The sequence below is a fragment of the Patagioenas fasciata genome, chromosome 1 (assembly GCF_037038585.1).
Source record: "Patagioenas fasciata isolate bPatFas1 chromosome 1, bPatFas1.hap1, whole genome shotgun sequence".
NCBI lineage: Eukaryota > Metazoa > Chordata > Aves > Columbiformes > Columbidae > Patagioenas > Patagioenas fasciata.
In genome coordinates this window covers 182,282,643-182,301,494 of record NC_092520.1, presented here as the reverse complement: position 1 = coordinate 182,301,494, position 18,852 = coordinate 182,282,643, and the positions used below count along the sequence as shown (strand labels likewise).

At 42.5% G+C, this 18,852-nt stretch overlaps 1 protein-coding gene across 1 annotated transcript in view; it reads right to left on the bottom strand.

Annotated features, from left to right (window-relative positions):
* The window catches only part of SLC38A1 (solute carrier family 38 member 1), a 34,575-nt gene extending 21,601 nt beyond the window's left edge, over window positions 1-12,974 (bottom strand). The window contains exons 1-5 of the mRNA XM_071802814.1: window positions 12,645-12,974; window positions 10,917-11,023; window positions 9,199-9,489; window positions 4,142-4,354; window positions 2,439-2,443 (exon numbers count right to left, since the gene is read on the bottom strand). Coding sequence (XP_071658915.1) covers window positions 2,439-2,443; window positions 4,142-4,260 — 124 coding nt within the window. The 5' untranslated portion in view covers window positions 4,261-4,354; window positions 9,199-9,489; window positions 10,917-11,023; window positions 12,645-12,974. The remainder of the gene's footprint in view (window positions 1-2,438; window positions 2,444-4,141; window positions 4,355-9,198; window positions 9,490-10,916; window positions 11,024-12,644) is intronic.
* Between the last annotated feature and the right edge of the window lie 5,878 nt (window positions 12,975-18,852).

The following is an 18,852-nucleotide window of genomic DNA, read 5'->3' as shown; positions in this document are numbered from 1 at the left end:
CTTAAATTAAAAAACAACTAACCAGCCGACCTAGGGGGAAGGTAATCCAATGGGTTCAACAGAAACAAATTTTCCCAAGATTTTGCTTTTTATAAACTTTTTTTTTTTTTTCATTTTTTCCCATTCTACAGCATCTGAAAAGGAACATATGTTGGAATACTGGAATTTCTAGTTAAACCATGACATGCATCTGCTCTGCTTAATAGATGTGCTTAGAAAGTGAGCTATTCATTGTCACAGAATGTTGTATATTTGACCTTTATAAATATGACATGAATGAAGTGAAGTGACTGTTTACTCCAGCCTTTCCCAGCCCTCCCAAGGACTGGAGGCCACTGTGACAGGTGCTGGGGAAATGCGCAGTAGGACTGTCTGTGCCACCAAAGCCTTGTGGCCCCCTGACAAGTATGAAATCCATTTGTGCTGTTTGTTGTCTTCATTTCAAATACTTTACTCATCATTAAAAGATGTAACCTGCTCTTATATGTTTTTGCTTTCCTGTTGTGCTCAGCTCGTAGCTGAGTAGGAGCAGCTTATACAAAGCTTTTCAGATAAATTAATAAAATAACCTGTTAAAAAAATAATTACCTAATCCTTGTGATGCATGAAGCCTCACCACTGGCTTGGAAGGGATTTCTTCATCTAAGTATTTTCTTGGTTTAATTTAGTTCAGAGTAGAAACTTAGTCTTATTGATAAAGTGATTTTAAAGGGACCATATTTAACTACAGCTTCGAAATTTAATTTATTAAAGGTCTTACATGAAAAATGTTAGACTAACTTGATATCCCCAAGCTAACCATTTTCGGCTAGCAGAGTTAGCCAAAATCATTTTAGTCATCTCAGGTATGTTTAAAATGAATTAAATGAAAGTGATATTTGACAATGACTTAAACATTTGTTAAGAAAAGCTAGTTTTGCCAAGATGGCAGAACTTTATCCTTAGGCAGCTTCTTAAACTCAGCTCTAGCTTGAGCAACAGCAAAAATTTCCAGGGCAGGCAGGAACTAGAAATACAGAAGAAACCTTAGTCTGGCTTACACTATGAAACTTGGACCAGATCTGGGTATAGCTAGTAACAGCATTGTTAACCAACCAAGGGCTGCTGATAACTTACTAGTAGCTGTAAACCAAGACAGGCATTCAGCCACCAGCTTCCTGAGAGCATCATTGTCGTTACAGCTAAGGAGTACGTCACTTAAATACAGGTTTAGAGTTATGTGCAGAGATGACAGTTTTATAGCCATGCAAACCTCTTTATTGACATGCCCAGAAGAAATTCAACATATGTGTAGAAATAAAACCTCCCTCCCAGTATATCCCTTTCCAAACAACATCCCCTCCCTACATATGACTGCATATATAAATTCATATTTAGGCCTAGAAAAGGCTGGAAATCCAAAGTAAACTAGAGAACTCTTTTCCAAGATCAATAAATATTTAGGGTTTAAAACCAGACCTGGAATGAGCTTCTTCCTGATGTACTTGATCTACCTCCCCCACAAGACCCTTAAAAACTCTGCCCTACAGAGGGCTTGAAAAATTATGCACTGGGAGAAAAAAAGGTTTAAAATGAAATACAAAGTGCAAAACCACCAGGTCAAAACAACAAAAAATAGTTGAAAATTACAGATCTAATCTAAAGCTCACGTGAAACCAACAGAAAAAGTCCCACTGATTTTGATGGACTTTGGAGTTTCACAGGGCCTTGCACCGTGTGCCAGGCAACACAATATTGTTTCTTCCATATACCCATTAATCTCTTGTCCCATGGAGATGGGGCATTTGCCAAAATAGTCATAGGAAGGGAATAACCACATCTTTTCGTGAGGTGTTTGGTGTGAGGTGCAGATCAGGGTCTGCTGGCTGGCTTGTCACCCATGTTGGCATGGAGGTGCTTGCCCAGGGCAGTGGCCATGGTGGCCACGGGTGGCTCAGCCACAGTCCCAGCCCCAGGGGACATTGACGGGGCTGCACCAGTGCCAACGTGCTGCTGCGCTGGAAACTGCAGTTGGCATGAGCTGCCTTGAAACTCTTGTTTTAGACATGGAGGGAAACATGAACACACTGCGATATACAGGGAAAATACTCATGTATGGGATGAATGAGTCAGTAGCTGTGCTGCAAGCACCCCAGCAGAGGGATAATAGACAACCATAATGGGTTACATCCTACAAGCAAATGGTGCTCTGCAGGGGAAAAAAGTTATCCAGAAGGGAAAAGGAAATTGTGGAATGTGTTCATCTGCCTTAAGAGCCAGAACAGTGATCAGAAAGTCAGCCTCTAAGTTTCTGACACTCATTCCTCACCCCATGCTGCTTCTTCCTTTAGCAGGCAGTCTGGATGTGACCCAGACTTTGCCACGCTTACTAGCCTGTAACTCCACAAAGCACAAGGTGCAGGCGCAGAGGGCACCCTCTTTCACCACCCTCCACAAACATTCACTGAAAGACGAGGCGTTAACAAGTTTTTTCCCTGTAACAGTTACTGGTGACAGCACCCAAAGCATTGTACAGCCACTCCTTCTCCTCTCAAGGACATAAATCCTCAGCAGGCTCCAGGGAGTCAGTTTACCACTGTCAGCCCCAGGGCTCCTGGTCTTACCAAGTGAGCCAGCAAGGAAGGAAGCAGGTTCATACTAGAACTGTTTTGTTCTGGCAAAGTTGGAGGGTTTTATTTTATATTATATATATATACATATATACATATATATATATATATATATATATTTTTTTTTTTTTTTTTTACACAAGTGATTTGCTTTTCATTTTGGCACTTTCCATCAAAGCAGTTGCATCAGAAAATTCCTGACCAGCTCTAATCTTCACCAGTGCAGCTGTGCTGTGGTCTCACAGCTACATGGTGCAGCTGGTGACCGCCTCAGGACTTCCCCAGGTGTGTGGTGGGGGGGGCACAGGCTGGCACTCTCCTGACGGTGGGGGGAGCTCGCCCGTGCCAACAGCCAGGGCCCCCTGCTTGGTCCTGGGGTGCATCTGGTTGTTTTTGCTACATGCGTGGTATGTATGGCCAATGCTGGGTGCTTATTCCCATACCCACCACCAAGCTCCCTGTCCACCAACACGACCACGTGTCTCTACCCTCACTAGGGAAAAAACAGCTTTTAATTTTGTTTTTACACTAGAAAGTGGGTTTCTCTGGGCAGCCAGAAAAGCTGCTGCCAAAAGGAAGAAAGGGCAAGGGAAGAGGTTTTTAAAAGACCATATATACAGAGGTGGCCACAGCGATCCAGCTACAACTGGGCAGGATAATGTGCTGGCAGAGGATTCCCAGCAGCACCAGTGCCAGGCAGGGCTGGTTCCCTGTGCTGGCACCAACTGGCCAGTGTGCTTCTCCTCAATTTGCAATATTTGAACAGGAAGTTTGATCAAAAAACATCTTGTTTTACAGCTCACAAAACCCAAACAGGGTCCATCAGCAGGTCTTTGCTGTAAACAGGACGCTGAGTACCTGTTGGAGGCTGGCAGGGAAGCTTGAAGAACCACTTTCAGGTGGAACAGGCTGCTCTTTGAAATGACTGTACAGCTTGGAGGAAAGTCCACATGCTAATTCGAACAAACATAATGATTTTCCCCAATATGGATAAATAGGTGCATTTTTTCAAACTTGACATGACTTCGGTATATGTCTCTGTTTTACTGGCTTCTTGCCATTCCTGCTTTGGGGAAGGACAGCCATTGCCCAGTTTACTTTGCTGCCAACAACATCAGCTATAAATCCCCATGAGCTTGGGTGTTTGGAGGGGGCCAGGCAGGTTAAAATTGTTATATCTGAGATCAAAGGTCAACAAAGAGATTTGTCATTGGTCTAATTGTATTAATTATTATTAGTTATTTGCTGTGTGCAAGCAAACACTTGAAAATGTTGGCTTTTTGCTACATTATATGTTTGTGCATTTTATTAGACTAATTTGAAGGATTCGAAACGATGAATAAATTGCCACTGTTTGCTTTATCTGCTGTTGCAGACTATGCCCAACAGATGTCACATATGAAATTCAAATTGCATCTTCAAATGGAGCATGACTTGGTAATGAATAATTCAAGACATATACTGAAAATTAGAATGCTGTTTTTAAACAATGTGTTTCTTAGCACAGGCAGCGTCAGTGGAAAAATACTCACCTATTCATCTGGCCATTTTCCACCTCTGTGAAATCATTTGAATCATTGCTGGTGTTATCATCTTCAGGAACAGTCATATTCTGTAATTCAGTCAGTTCTAAGCCAGCTTTGAAAGGCATCCTGGGTGAGGAACTGTATGTTTCCAAATGCTCCTCCAAATATTAGTGTTCGGTTGGCATCTTGTGTGTAAACTGCAGCCACAGTGTCAGCAACCTACATAAAACACAAAAAAAAATCCAAGAGGTATACCACCAACAGCAGGCAGTATCACCAGATGAAACCAACCAAACCTGGACAAGAAGGACCTTCCTTACCAACCAGTTTTATGTTGTTAGAAGCACCTCAGGTTATAACCTAAATGCATTGCACAACAGTAGTAACCTTATACACCTTAATGAGATCAACTTCTCCATACCTTACAAATTTATTCGGTCCCACAACTGAGTGGGAAGATAGTAACTGTATTTATAAACTAGTGAGCAAACCAATCTTATTTGTTTCAGGGGAAAAAAAAAAAAAAGAAAAAAAAAAGTTAGCGATCTACAAGTTAAGGAATAAAAATTATTGCTTGTTGAAGTCTCATTCGATGTTTGGTGTTCATCTCTCCATGTTCTCCATGTTGCCTCTTACTTAAAATTAGAAAATATCTTGTGTCTGTGCTGTTGCTAAGTGGATGGAAGAGGGGGACAAAGTTATCCCAATACTGTGTTCTGCTGATACCTGTATTCCAAGTATTTGAATTTGTTAAGGTTTTTTGGTTAAAGAGGTTGTGCAGAGGATGCTTTATGTATGGTCAAACTTATTCTGAACTAGGACAGAAACAGACAGAAACAAATCCCTAAGCTCATGTATCATAGGAAGAAAGAGTAATAGGTATCTTATGTCAAGCAGTTATTATCTAAATATCAGATGATCTTTCCTCCGACAGAAGTGTAGCTTAAAAGCACCAATAATAACACCAAAGGCAGATCAGAGAAGTCTGGTAGTGACATATTTCCTCATCAGCAATGCAAATCAGCTGTAAGACCAGTATTTTCCAGAGTCCAGCCACTCTCAGGTGAGCTACAACTCCAGTGTGGTGCTGAGGCAACAGGATGTTATGCACAAACAAGCTCCTGCACCACAACTCTCTCATTTCCCATTTTGTGAATGAATTTTCTACAGTATTGCCAAACAACGATTCACCCTGAGGTACATGTTGAATGTTTAGGTGCCAGATTATTTGGGGGATATTTTAAAATTCTCAGGGCTACCTCAAAACCATCATACAACCCAAGAAGCAGGACCACCCCCAGCTCTTGCAGGGCACTATGGCAAGGCAGGAGGACACAGTTAACTTGCTCAGTTATGGCATCTGCCTGTTTCAAATTAAGTTTACAAGACCCAGTACTTCTGGTTTATACCACATCCCCACCGTGCAGAAAATGGCTTTGCAAATGAGCGTTTTTTCCTCTGTAAATGATTTCTCAGAAGTGTAGGTTTATCTTGAAGTTTGCATGTGCTCTTAACATTTTCTTCACAAGATTAAACTGTCCAAATTTCAGGTGCAAAGTTTAAGGGCAAGCCTCAAGGCTTGCAGCAGGGCAGGATCTACTTTTTTCTATTGAAGGAGCAACTAAGCACATAGTTACGGTGGCAGATGGTGTGAGAATGGGGAGGGGTGTAAGCTGGGTCCTTTTCAACTCCTCTACAGAGGGTATTTTCATGATATATACCAGGGGAGTGACCATTCAGGTATTAAAATGTTGGCACAATTAAAAAAAAAAAAAGTGAATTTAGGCTGCTGATAAATAAATGCAGACTGGCAAGCAGAGTGTCATTTTAGCAGTGACATTCTGGAACAGTGTTCCCAGAGGCTGTGTGAATAAAATAGTCTACCTATTTTGGAAGAGAAGTATGATCTTTTATAAAAGGATAAAGCCACAGGAGACGGCGACTGCTGAGGTGGCAAGGACCGAGCCCGCTGAATCCTGAAGCTTCTTGTGACCATGAGTTCCTAAAATAAACAATTCCTTAATAGATGTGACAACCTCTCTATTGAGATCTGTGTCCCCTGGCATTTAAAAACCCACATAAAGTTTTATCTAAGATTCAAGCAGAGCAGCTTTCCCTTTGGGCACCGTTTTGCATCTTGGTCCCCCAGGAGGATTTTCAGAATGGCCTTGACATTGCCTGTGCTTAATAAATTCCCCATTAAGTGTTTCAGAAGCAGGTGCTGAAACGAGCGCTCCTATGAGGTAACCAACACTGAGAGCAGACTTCACAGCTCACTGACGTGCAGCCCCAGCTCCGCTGTTCTGCTCCCTTGTAGCTGAAATGCAGCAAGGCTGGACTGGCAGGAAAACAGCTTTCTTCGCAAGGAGTCCTTGCAGTGCAAACAACCTTTTTATTGTTTTAACCAAAGTTCTGATTTTATGGTAAAATGACTGAACAAAGATGCAGCAAAACCTTAGCGCAAGCACCAACAATGATTTCAGCAGGTTCCAGGTAGGTGAGTTGCTTCTGAAGCAGCATGACAGCAGGCACATCTTGGAATCTGCCTTGCATGCTTGCTAGGTTAATTGATTTACTAAAAAAACCCACCAAAACAAACCCCTGAAACAAAAACACTGATGAATGAAATAATGCATTGTACTTCCAAGTATGAGAAAACCTGATCTCAGTGTCAAAACACAAGGAGAGTAAAAACAGAGCTTTAGGGCTAGGGACAAAAACTTTCACTGTCACAGCATGAACTCATTGCAAATCTTTGGCAAAGGATAACCACCTCATTCTTAGCACCTCCATCTGTAAAATTAAGATGATAATATCAGTGATAGCACTCAGTTTGTCAAGTACTTGTAGATTCAGAGCGAAAGAGTGATAGAAATGTGATACCTGGAAAAAAACACTATGCAAACTGCATTTTTTTTTTTGCAAAGATAACTTTACCTTAGATATATACAGAGCAAACTCTTTGTCATCACTAATCACTCTAGGTACCCTCCACTGGCAGTGGGCTAAATGAACTTCACCCCTAAATCACCCATTTTAAATTTCAAGTTCACGGATGTGACAAATTGCAGAGTCTAAATAAGACCTACAATCCCAAAGAGTAGGGTTCCTGTCAACCAACTTTATCCCTACAAATCGAGCATCCACTCCAGGCTCGTCACTTGGCCTTTAGAGCGGAGCCTTGCGCTGCTGGAGGACAACCCGTCCTGGCCCACACCAGGGGTTTCAGCCCTGCTGAGCTGCTCTTTGCAAACACAGGAGCTTTGGTCCCAAAGCTTCGGCACTGCGACAGCCAAGCTCAGCAAGTCGCCGCCTCAGGTGTAGGTGCCACTAATGTTGCGGGAAGAAAAAGAATATTTGCTTCAACTAATAAAAATTCACCATGCTGAGCTACTGGAAGCAGCCTGGTAATTTTTTTTTTTTTAATTTTAAGGCCTTTTCATTTGATAAACACCATTAAATAAATGCAAATAAAAATGCTATGTTGGTAAAGTTCCTAGACTGAACTTTATTCTTAATTCTTATTGAAAGGCAGTAAATAAACATCTGAAGAGTGACTGTAGAAATCCAAATCACTTCCAGTCACTGTGCCTACTACTCTGCCCAGCCTTAAACCTCCCAAAAAGAAAACTACCAGAGACTTGCCATCAAATCTCTCTCTCCAGACACACACATAGTATATCAACAAGCAGAAATAAGAATTTTTCTCTTACTTAAAACTTTTCTTGAAGCAGAAATCACCCTGAGAGGAAAACAGGAAAGAGCTAATGACCCTTCTAAAAAAACCTCAAAGATCGTGTCTTGTAAAACCCTTTATATATAATTTATTCATTGTGTGCTCCTTGCAGAATGTGGGAAAGATTACAACTGGTCACAGACTTCAGAAGGAGGACTGTGAGATGACATAAGAAGATAAAATGAGTTTATTTTTCTCAAGGACACCAAGACCTTCACAAGCCATTAAGACAGATTCCGAGAACTGGGGTCATCTTCTCTGTTGCCTTCTGAAACATTGAAAAAAAAAAATCCCTGCAACTCCAGTTTGCTGGACTGTTCAAATTCTACAACAGCCATAACAGGCTCAAAAAGTTTGTATTTGAAAAAATATGGTAATACGGACAATATAACTTTATTTCTGCTGGCAGCACCTGGAAGAGGTGTAATCTCAGCAAACACTTTGCTAGAAGTTATGTTTTTAACAGTAACCTCATCACTCCTGTTGGCAATGGTGATGGCTTAATTCACAGGCCATTGTTTTTTGGGTCTTGGGTTTTTTTATTCATAACCTGTAAATGACATTGTTCGAATAGTGACATCTTAAGACACATGACTGCTCAAAAGCTGACCCAGTATGCGAGAAGCGTTTGGGTAAGCGGTCAGGTTAGACAACATCTCGCCTGTCTCTGGAGATTACTTTTGTCATGTCCTTGCACACTCACCGGGCACTTCATTTGCTGAGCTCTACCCGCAAGCTAACAGGGATGGCAAATGTCCAAGACATGCTGAGCAATTTTAACTATGGAATTCAAGATAATTTGCTTAACAGCTGAAATATGATGCAACTTTCTTCTCAAAGAGAGTTTTGCCAAGAACTCCTCTTGGTTGGTTACAAGTCATCAGGATCCAGCGCTTGAGTTTCACAGAAGCTGGTTTTATTCCTGCAAAGCCTGAGATGTGATGTGGCTTTCTTTGCTCATACTTTTCAAAGTTCTTTCAAAGAAGAGAAATATGACCACTGTGACTCCATAGATATAAACAATGAAACACTGAGCCTGAGACTCTGTGTATTGACTATTCACTGAAATGACAAAAAGCAATAATAGGCTTTATATGTAACAGTACCACGTTGGGAGGTGGGGAAGCAACTTTCTCCTTTTGGTCAGCATTAGCAAACAAAATTAGTTAGTGAGGAAGCAACTACTTCCTTTTTGTTCAGCGTAAGTGACACCTGACATGTGGAACATAAAGCTCCTGATTTGCTCATCTACCGGAAGGACAAAACAGAGAGATTAGAGAAGAGTCACCAAGATAACAAAGAGCTCGGAAATTAAAGACTGACTCACATCCACTGAGCAAACACCTGCAGTGCTCGAAATGTTGTTGCCTCCAGCTCCTCAGCGCTGCCCCTCTGCAACAGGCTGCAGCTGTGCTGGAAGGAAGCGAGTTCACCCTGGTGGGCTCCAGGGCAGCACAAGAGTGACCGAGGTGCCAGCACATGGTTGTCCTACCCACCAGCAACACCACCAGCCCGTAGGCAGTGTGGGGACTGGACAGGCTTCCAGCTGCTGCAGCTGTTTGCTGCGTGGTTGCAAGCAATCATCTGTCATTTCCAGGCTCCTTCTCTCACGCAGCCCCTGCAGCACAAGGGATGGAAATAGTTAAAAGATAAGATTGGGTGTAAAAAAAAAAAACAACCAACACACAATAAAACCCACAAATGACAGAAGGCTTGAGAAGGAAGCTTGGAAAAGGATGCTATAAAAAAGAAGCGATGAGAACAAATCTGGATTTGCAACCTTTCCCTCAGTACTGCATGACCTTGTGCTGCAACAGGAAAATGTTCCTGCTCTGCCCCATCACACTCCACACTGCCCTTCCATGCTGCCTTAAAGAAAGGGAAGACAGTCCCAAATTAAGTCTCAACAGGCTACTCAGCTGATCAAAGGCAGGCAAATAAGAAATCATAAAATCCCAGTCTGATTCACTCAGTGATTCATTACTTTAGGCAAAACACTTCAAGATGAGCCATAAAGGAAAATGGTTTTAAGTACTTTTTTGTTTTGAGTCCTTCCCAGTCAATTTAGGGAAGGCATTTGGCAGAGGAATATAGTCACATTTTTTCCTAATTATATTTCTCTGTGAAATGTACTCAACAGTCTTGGTTTTACTGAGGTGATCCCAGAACACACCACCACAAATAAATGAACTCTTGTCTTCCACAGGAAGTGGAAGTGCTGTACGAGTGGGGCTTTATGGGTTACAGAAACGAAACAGACAATCCAGACAAATTCATGTGGGCTAAATAGCTGCTCTGAATTCTTATTTAAAATAAATATTGTACTACAGAAATAAGAACTGTTTGCTTATGCAACTCACTTTGCCTTCCCGCTCTAGTTTACAATTAATTTATTTGCTTCAGTTTTCTTGACTGTAAAAGGCTCAGAGTGATATTTACCTGATAAGCTTGCACAAATATTATGAAAGTTAACTGGAAGGGGACTGTGGAACAGTTTCAACATGAAAAAGCTGCCATTTTTCCCAAGATTGGCCTCTCAGGCTTCTTGTATTGGACTAAGGTCACAGCAATAAATACTTCTCAGAAAAGAAACTGACCTTCGGCTTAGAATATTTAAATATTCCCACAACATCTCATTCGCCTTCAGAATACAGATTTTTAAAGCAGTGGTTATTGTCACACTATGTGCTAAGTACGTTTCTACAGAAATGAGCTATTTGAAAAAAAGATGGGGGAGACCACAGGAGGAAGGACAGTTGCATTTCTGCTCAGTCACCACTGAACAAGAGCAAATCTCAAAACCAGAAAAACCGGACAAGACAGAGACAGAGACACAGGATGAGCTGCCCACAAATAGACTGGCTGTGAGAGTCCTGATTCCCCTTCCATCCTTCAAAACCCTTGTAAAAAGCAGGGTTTGGATAGAGGACAATTGCTCCTCCATGATCCATGGCAGTCTGCAGAAAGCCTTAAAACTCGGAGGATAATCCTCTGCACAGGGGTACGTGGAGCCTGGCACTCACAGCCTCCGTGTCCCATCCTCACCTGGGCTGGGGAGCCCAGTTGGTCCAACTAGAGCATGAATAGTCTCAAGTGACAAGCCAGAGGATGCTGTAGTGTGCTTCAGTGAAGTGCTCTCTCTCTTGGTGCCTCTTAGAAAGAAAGAAAAAGAGAGAAAGAGAGTGAGAGAGAGAGAGAAAGAAAGAAAGAACGAAAGACGCCAAAAAGGCAAAGTCAAATAGGAGTCATCCAGTACGACAGTGAAGCAGATCCCATTTTAGTGCATGTCCACACAGCCGCAGCAGCAGGCCTCTGCTCACCAGCAACAAGGCAATTCCTAGATTTCGAGGGGTTTTGCCAGTCAATTTCAGCTGGGCTTCTTAAAGGGGAGATATTGATACTCTGTATCCTTGAGGAACAAATGGAATTTCCTTTTAGAGGCTTTTTAAACAATGTTGGTAACAAATTAAGTTAAAGTTAGATGGAAGGATGCTCCTTCTTTCTCCCCTGTAGCTGTTTTTACTTCCGATCTAAGATGGTTAGACTCCAAATATTTTATTTTATTTTTACTTCCAGAATGTATTTTTATCAATTAAGAAGGATGTTTTTCTAATACTTTACTTTTAGAACAATGGCTGGGCCATGTTATTTTGCTTTTCAAACACGAGTAAAACCCAAACAAACCAAAAGGTGAATGAAGCACTGCAAAGCAAGGTTACTACCATTTGGAACAGTAGGAATGCCTCAAAGCGGTCCGTGGGACGCTGAATAGCCTGAAGACACGTAGTGGGTTCAGCAGGTGTCACAAACAGACTATGGCTTTGCCTTCCATAAAATCGGCTGCCAAACACGGGGTTTGTATCAGTCCTTCTCATGTCACATAAACAAAGCCTGGGTTTACACACCTCCTCGTCTTTCACAAGGAGACACATCCTAGCTACAGGTTGCCTTACAAACTCTGCAAAACAATGGAACAAACCCTCTGCCATAAGAGCAAGCTGGACATATATAAACGTGAGCAAATGCATATCCAGGCCTTCAGACCTGCTCCTTTTTGTTTTCACCTTGGGCTCATTAAAAGCGAGCAGCTTAGCTGTTACCATGTATTTACAGGCAAACACACACATGCCGTGGGCCCACCCTGCGTTTTCTGAATACCGTAAAACTTCCACTGACCCTGTGGCAGCGCTGGATCTAAGGGGAAGGCAGGAACGTTTCCCGGTGAGGCAGGACTAAACCCGCGGCCGCTCATAGTGCAGGGCTGCGGCACACGCGGTGCAGCGGCGCAGCTCCAGCCATCACGCGTGTCAGGGTTAAACTCCTTTTTAAAAATAATTTTATTATTATTTTTGCGGGTCCCAGCGAAAGCTCGTAGCTGCCGACTGCCAGTTTAATGTTTTTGTTTGTTTTCTTTTTATTTCTTTTGAAGGCACACCGCAGCGGCTGGCTCCGGCAGCATCCCGGCGGCAGCCCTCCCGCCGCGGGAAGATGCCGCATGGCCGGCTCCGACCCCCGCCCTGTCCCTTCCCGCCGCAGCGATACCGCTGGGCTCCCCCGTCCCCTCTCGGACCCGCTGCTCGCATTTTTAGCGTTTGAAATCCTCCGCGCCCAGGACGAGGAAGCACGTTTCGCGGCGGGGAGGGAGGGGAGGGCTGTGCACACGGCGGAAACAGAGCGCGACTCACGGCGGGCTCCGGTCCGCGCTGCGCGGAGACAAAGGCTGCGCGGGGAGCCGCGTCCGCGTACCCCTCGACTGCATCAGCTGCTGCCTACCTTCCCAGGAGCCACGAGGATCCCGGAGCTATAATCCACCCTCTCCGGCTGGACCCGGCCGGAGCACCCCGGCAAATAATTACCGTGCTAACAATAAAATGCAATAAAAAAAAAAATAAGAAAAAGGGAGAGGGGGAACTAAACTGGCGAAACGAAGCCGGCGAGGAAGATGCCGCTCCTCCTCTCGCCGCGGGTGTGTGCATGTGGAGGAGGGTGGGCATGCGGGAGCGCGCCTGGTGCACCGGGGTCGGGACCACGACCGCGACCGCGCCGCCAGGTGCTGCGGGACACGGAGCCCCCGAGCCCCGCGGAACCCCCGCGGCGCCGCCTCCTGGGGCTGCCCACTCGCATGTGGCCCGGGCAGGGACCCGCGGGGCGCCCCGGCCCCTCCCGCACCCCGGCCCATGTGCGTTCGGCCTGTTTTGTTTTTTAAACATAATTGGTTTACTCTCTTTACAACAAAAACAACCACCATTTTTCTCTCTGTTTTTACACCACTGCTTGCCCACTAGAGAACATCCCCTGGCAAAGAAGCTGGAATTTTGGTGGCATTTTCCCTGAAATGGCCACGGAAGATCTGTCACCGTGTTAGTCTGTTTCCTGTTTCGTCATGCAAGATGTATAGGCTGAAAATGCTGCCATTTGTGGTAGAGGTCAGAGCGTTTCTAACTGGGATAAGACACGCTTTTCAGACATAAAGGGGGATTAGATGTACAGGACGATTTGCTGTAGCTTGTTCTTTCCGTACTAATTTATAGAAAGCATTGTATGAGGTTTTTGGCTTGGAAAAAAACTTTTTAAGAACAAACCCGAAGCAAGAGGGCATTGCAGCTGGCAAACCTGAGACTGCAGTCCTTGATTTCAACCCACACAAAGCATGATTTGCACAGGGTATCACAAGGCAAAAAGTAAAAGGATGCTGGAGCATGTGGGGCTTGGGGGGGGTTTGCCTGGTTGTCTGTGGAGCGGAAGCTCTCATGGTAGCCCTACCAGCACCTTGTTGAAGTGTTTGCTCTGGAAGTTCCCCTCTTGGGTCTCCTAAATGTCAGATCAAACAGGCAGATGACACACACGAAGAAATGTGGTTTCCAAATTGCCATCTTTGCATGTTCAAGTTGGATTCCTGTTTCGCTGCTTGTACTGCCTTTTTTTTTTTTTTTTTTCCCTAGGGTATTCCTTTGAATGTGAAGCGCTGTGCAAACAGTAATTTAATTAACACCCATCACACCCCGGTAGGACGAGAGCCATATCATCCTAGTAATGAGAGCAAAGCCAGGGGAAGAGCTAACTGCCCGAGGTTGTTAGCCAAGGGCTGCTGTTTCAACACTTTCTCATGTGAATAAACCTCCCTGGGGCTCACACCAGCACCCTGCTCAGCCCCACAGAAATTTCAGATTGACAAAAGATGTGGGGCTGGATTCCAAGTCAGAGGCTTGACTCTCCAGCACTGTGTGTGAGGCACCATGCTCAAAAGCAGACAAGAAAGTATTTGCAATTCACTCTTACTCAATTAGACTAATTTATCTTAAACTGACAATCAACATCCCCTGCCCCCTAGTTACTACTTTAAACTGTGTATTGTGTAGTGGATGTGGTCAGTCGGTATAGTTCTAGGGAACAGGAAGAAACTCTACTTTGTTTCTCTAAAACAAAACGTATATCAGGCTGCATATCGGGTGAGTGGTCATTGATTTGATGCATTCTGTTACCATCATTATTTTATACCTATAAAGGCAGCTGTTTTCTAACTTACAGATAATTTGATTCTTACCTTGTCATGCATATTCTTAGAACCAAGGTAATTGTTTTTCATAGAATTTGGAAAAAAAAAATCATTTTAGCATATCTTAACATAGCTTCACAAAAATGACATCTCTTCTCAGAAATGAAAACTATTTTACTTGGTACTTCTAGTATTTCAAATTTCTCTACTCTTCTTCTCTATATCTTTCTAATTTTTTAGCACTATTGGTTCTGTTTGCCTTGATATGCTGTGAAACATTGGTGCTTGTGACCAGCATCTTCCAGTTCTAGCTTTTGATTTCTTGAAAGCTTATTTTTTTTCCAAGAGGTTTTCATGCTGTTCAGTCCTTAGTGACCTTATTCACTCCTCCTGGGTCTTTGTCCTTTTCACTTATAATTTCATTCCTGTATTCAGGAATTTTCTCCTATGTTTCAAGTCCACCATTTTTCTTCCTCTTGTCCATCTAGAACTGGCAGTTCTCATCTAGGATGCCTTTCAATGCACTTTTATCTAGTCAGAATGGATCCTCTTCTCTTTCCTATGAAATAGCTCTGAGCCTTTCTCCATCTGTGATAACACCATTCCTATCCTGCTTTTGTTCAGGCCTGCAACTTCCAAATGTTTTTTAGATTGTATTTCAGCTGCCTAAAATGCATCAACAGCCATGTTCATTTTAAGAAGTACACTCCAAAGTGCAATGTTCTTCCAGAGCCTGGAAAATTCCCTTCTGAACTGTCCTTCAAAAATTTATGCTTATTGACTAACATAAACTGCCTAATGGAAATTGCGAGTACCTAACAAAAAAACATAGCCATATAAAACAAGTAAATTTAAAACACACCAAGTACTTCTTTGTTTTACCAAGTTATCACACGTGAGCGTTTGGCAAGCATGCACAATTTAAGAATGCTGCTTGATTTGGAGTGCATTTTATTGGAAGTGGGGCTTGGTTGGCTTCTTTATTGTTGTCTTTCACTTCCAAATTTCACTGAAGCCCACGAGAGATTCCAGGCACAATTCTTGTACCTGGCACAAAGCTGATGACAGAGGGTCATTAAATTTGAATAATTACCTTTTCACATATTTTACCCCTGGGCAAATATGTGGCTACAATCCAGGGCAAAGCAGTTGCTTTTGTCAGACGTGGCTGTACCTGGGGTGGGGGAATTCACAGGTGACGTGACAATCCTGACAGGAGGAGCCAGAGGTGCTTGCAGGACTCTCTTCACCTCTATTTTAGTACATCCGTCACTGACATGTTTGAACTTATGTGTTAGTGCTTGTGTGAAAGAGAGGCAAATAAAAGAGAACAGATCAGAAGCAGAAAGCCAGCTGAAGGAGAAAAATCCTGTGTTTTGCAGGGAAGCTGTTTGCTGCCAGAAGGTGACCTTGAACATCTGGCCTTTGAGAATGGTCAAGAGTGATGAGGAGGCACACGGTGTAGGCAATGGCTATTTTTGCACCTCAGTGCTACATCTACATCTTACGCTAGTTGAAATGAAAAGTCTTTTCGGCCTTTTTTTTTTGGAATAAAGACTTTACGTCCATTTGCTGCTGAGAGCCCACAAGTTTAGGTCTGATAAGGCAGTGTCTAATCTATGGGGCTGCTCACAGGAGGGGGAAGTACCAGTCCTCTTTTAGGAAGCAGTTAGACAGTGAAATCCTCTTCCCACCAAGGCTTTACAGAGACCGAGCACTCAAAAAGTGTTGCAGTTGTGCTGCAAGGAGGAGCAAAGTGCTGGTACCTCCTTGGGCTGAGGGTGGTTCAAAACCAAACATACCATGGGGCCTGCTGAGGTGGGTGAAGTCTGCTAGGGTGGTACAGCGAACTATTGAACTGCCCAGTGTAACTTTCTTCTCGGAAATAAAGTAAAATGTCCATGTTTATCTAGTCTCCAATCCCAGGATTAGCTATCGGATGAAAATAAGCATGCTGGTGCTAGCAGGGTCCTGACATTAATTCTGTGGCATTAGCTGAGACAGATGTTTTGCCTAGCAAGCTGAGCAAGGGAAAACATAATTGACTATGATGTGTAATGTACGATGTGTACATGACTGGTCTTGCACGATACTCTGAAAAGAACTGCCCGCACTTGTCACATATTTTGTGGACACTGATAGCATCAACTGTGTTTAAACATGTGTTCAGCCTCCTCCAACTCTGCATGTTGAGACAATCAGTTTTTGAGGGCTGAGAAATCTCTCATGTGTGTCTGTGACCCTGTGATCGTGAGATGGTATAATTTGTTAGTTTCCTGGCCAAAGTGCGGTTACAACTAGCGTGACTAATCCTGGTTTAACAGGAGGAGTTCTCCTCTGCTCATCGTCTTCAGATTCAGGACTTCATGCAATAAACCAGGCAGTTGTGCTTTTTCTCCTTACCTTCTTATCATCTGCTCTGACTTTTTTCTCCGGTCAGAACAAATATTTTGTTGGAAATATGTTTGTAAGGAAATAGTGACAAAGAGATTTACAAGTATGACAGGTGCCTGTAGTGATAGTAAAAGCTTAATTAAATCACACTTTCAAAGTATTTGTAACAAAATACTCTTTCGTATGATCTCTTTTAAGGTGTTGCTTCTTACTGACAATTTATAGTGCCATGGACCAATTTATATGGTCTCAGTAGACCATAACATTTTGATCCTTCTGAAATGAGAAGATTCAGACTTTGCCACTTCAAAATACAAAGAGGAGATCATCTCTCTCCCAGAAAATGATACTTTTTGCCATTCCATTTGTATAAAGTGATTTTAAAGGCTTGCTCACTGTATTGAGCAATAGTATCTGTTATATTGGGTTGCCAGAGATGGTCCTCGCAACTTGCAACTCCTAGTGCCAGAATAAGGCATGGCTATGGAAGATGGGATGTATTTAGAAACATGTAATAATTGATAGCTGTTGTGAATTAAATTATACTAAAGATAATTTATTTAATTCAGGACTGGTCTGCTAGTGCACAGCCTAGTAATTGAATTCTCCTCTGTTAAAAAAGAGTCTGGGTGGCAAATATCATATATCTAAATCCATATAACTAATGAGAAACATTCACAGTTGCTGAGCACCTCTTACTGCTGTTTAAAACCATGGAAATTGAAAATATCTAGAAATTAAAGTGCTCATTTACCTGATTAGATATGAAACTAGATGCTAATCTGTAAGTATCCAGGTTGTATATACTGACCTTATTGTAATCCAGCAATAATGTGTCCTAGAGAAGTGATGGGATCATGAAACATAATGGAATGAATGATCTGGGAAAAAAAAAAGAATGGATTCTTATTTTTGACAATTTCTATCTAATAATATGACAAGCTTTTCAGGATAGTTGTAAAATGACGAACTCTTTAAATCACCACTGTAAATAATCAACCAGTAAAGGTTTGCTTTACACACAAGAAATTCACACTCAAGCAAAAGAGGACTAGGTTAAAACGAAGTCCTTTAAGAACATCTTGATGGCTAATATTTTTTAAAAGAATAGACCAAAATAAAACTATCAGTCGCCCAAGGGCATGTTGGGAAGTATGGCTGAAATACAGCAGAAATAGTAAGCTTATTTAAAAGCTAAGATTGTTAACATGTCTATGATGTCAAACAGCAGGTGCCTCATGGGATGCCTGGTACCCATCCCATTGTTCCTGTGGTATTTACATTATCTTTTGCAATTCTTTAAAAGGCAAACAAATCACATTTTCATTAAACTTAAATGAAATAATTGAAAGCAAAATTTAATCCATAATTTAAAAGGCTTTGGGTATCATGTATTCCATGGAACTCCTTCCCCAGAGAGACAGTGCTGTAGGCCAAAGCAATGCTCTGTGCAGGCGTGTTCAGTGGTCATTAAATGTGCATGCATTTAATGATGTGTTTATGGAGGAGTCAAGTTCTGCGGAAAAAAAGAAACAAAAAACTGATACAATTAAGCTAACTGGAACTTTATGTTATAAATATGGCAAAACTTCCTGATCTGCTGGAGACAGAGAAGTCTCCGGCACCACTGCTTTGGCTGCTTCCCTCGAGCTTCTCTTGCAGCGCAGAGCTGGTCAACGCCACCCACACCTCCCTGATGTGCTGTTGAGCTCATGCTGCAAATAAAGAAAAGAGGCAAACAGCAGACAAAAATATCAAAGTATGCAGCCCCACAAGCAGTCGTGCTTAAAAACATATTGAGGTACCTGTGCAGTAATGAAGTGATTAGATCTGCTCTGTTGCCTAATTACAGGACTAGAAATGGCATGCAATCCTTCAATCTAGTTAAGTACTCCATATCTGAATCCTCTGATTTCAAGGATAGTCTTTGGGAAATTACCTTCAAAGCACATTTTTTTTTTTTTTTTTAAAGTGCACTTGATTGAAGTGAGGAACTTATCATATTGTACAATTATTGATTATGATAAATACTTTGAACTAACCCAGTGTTTTTCATCTCAGAATCTCCTAGCATTTTGCTGCAAGGGGCAA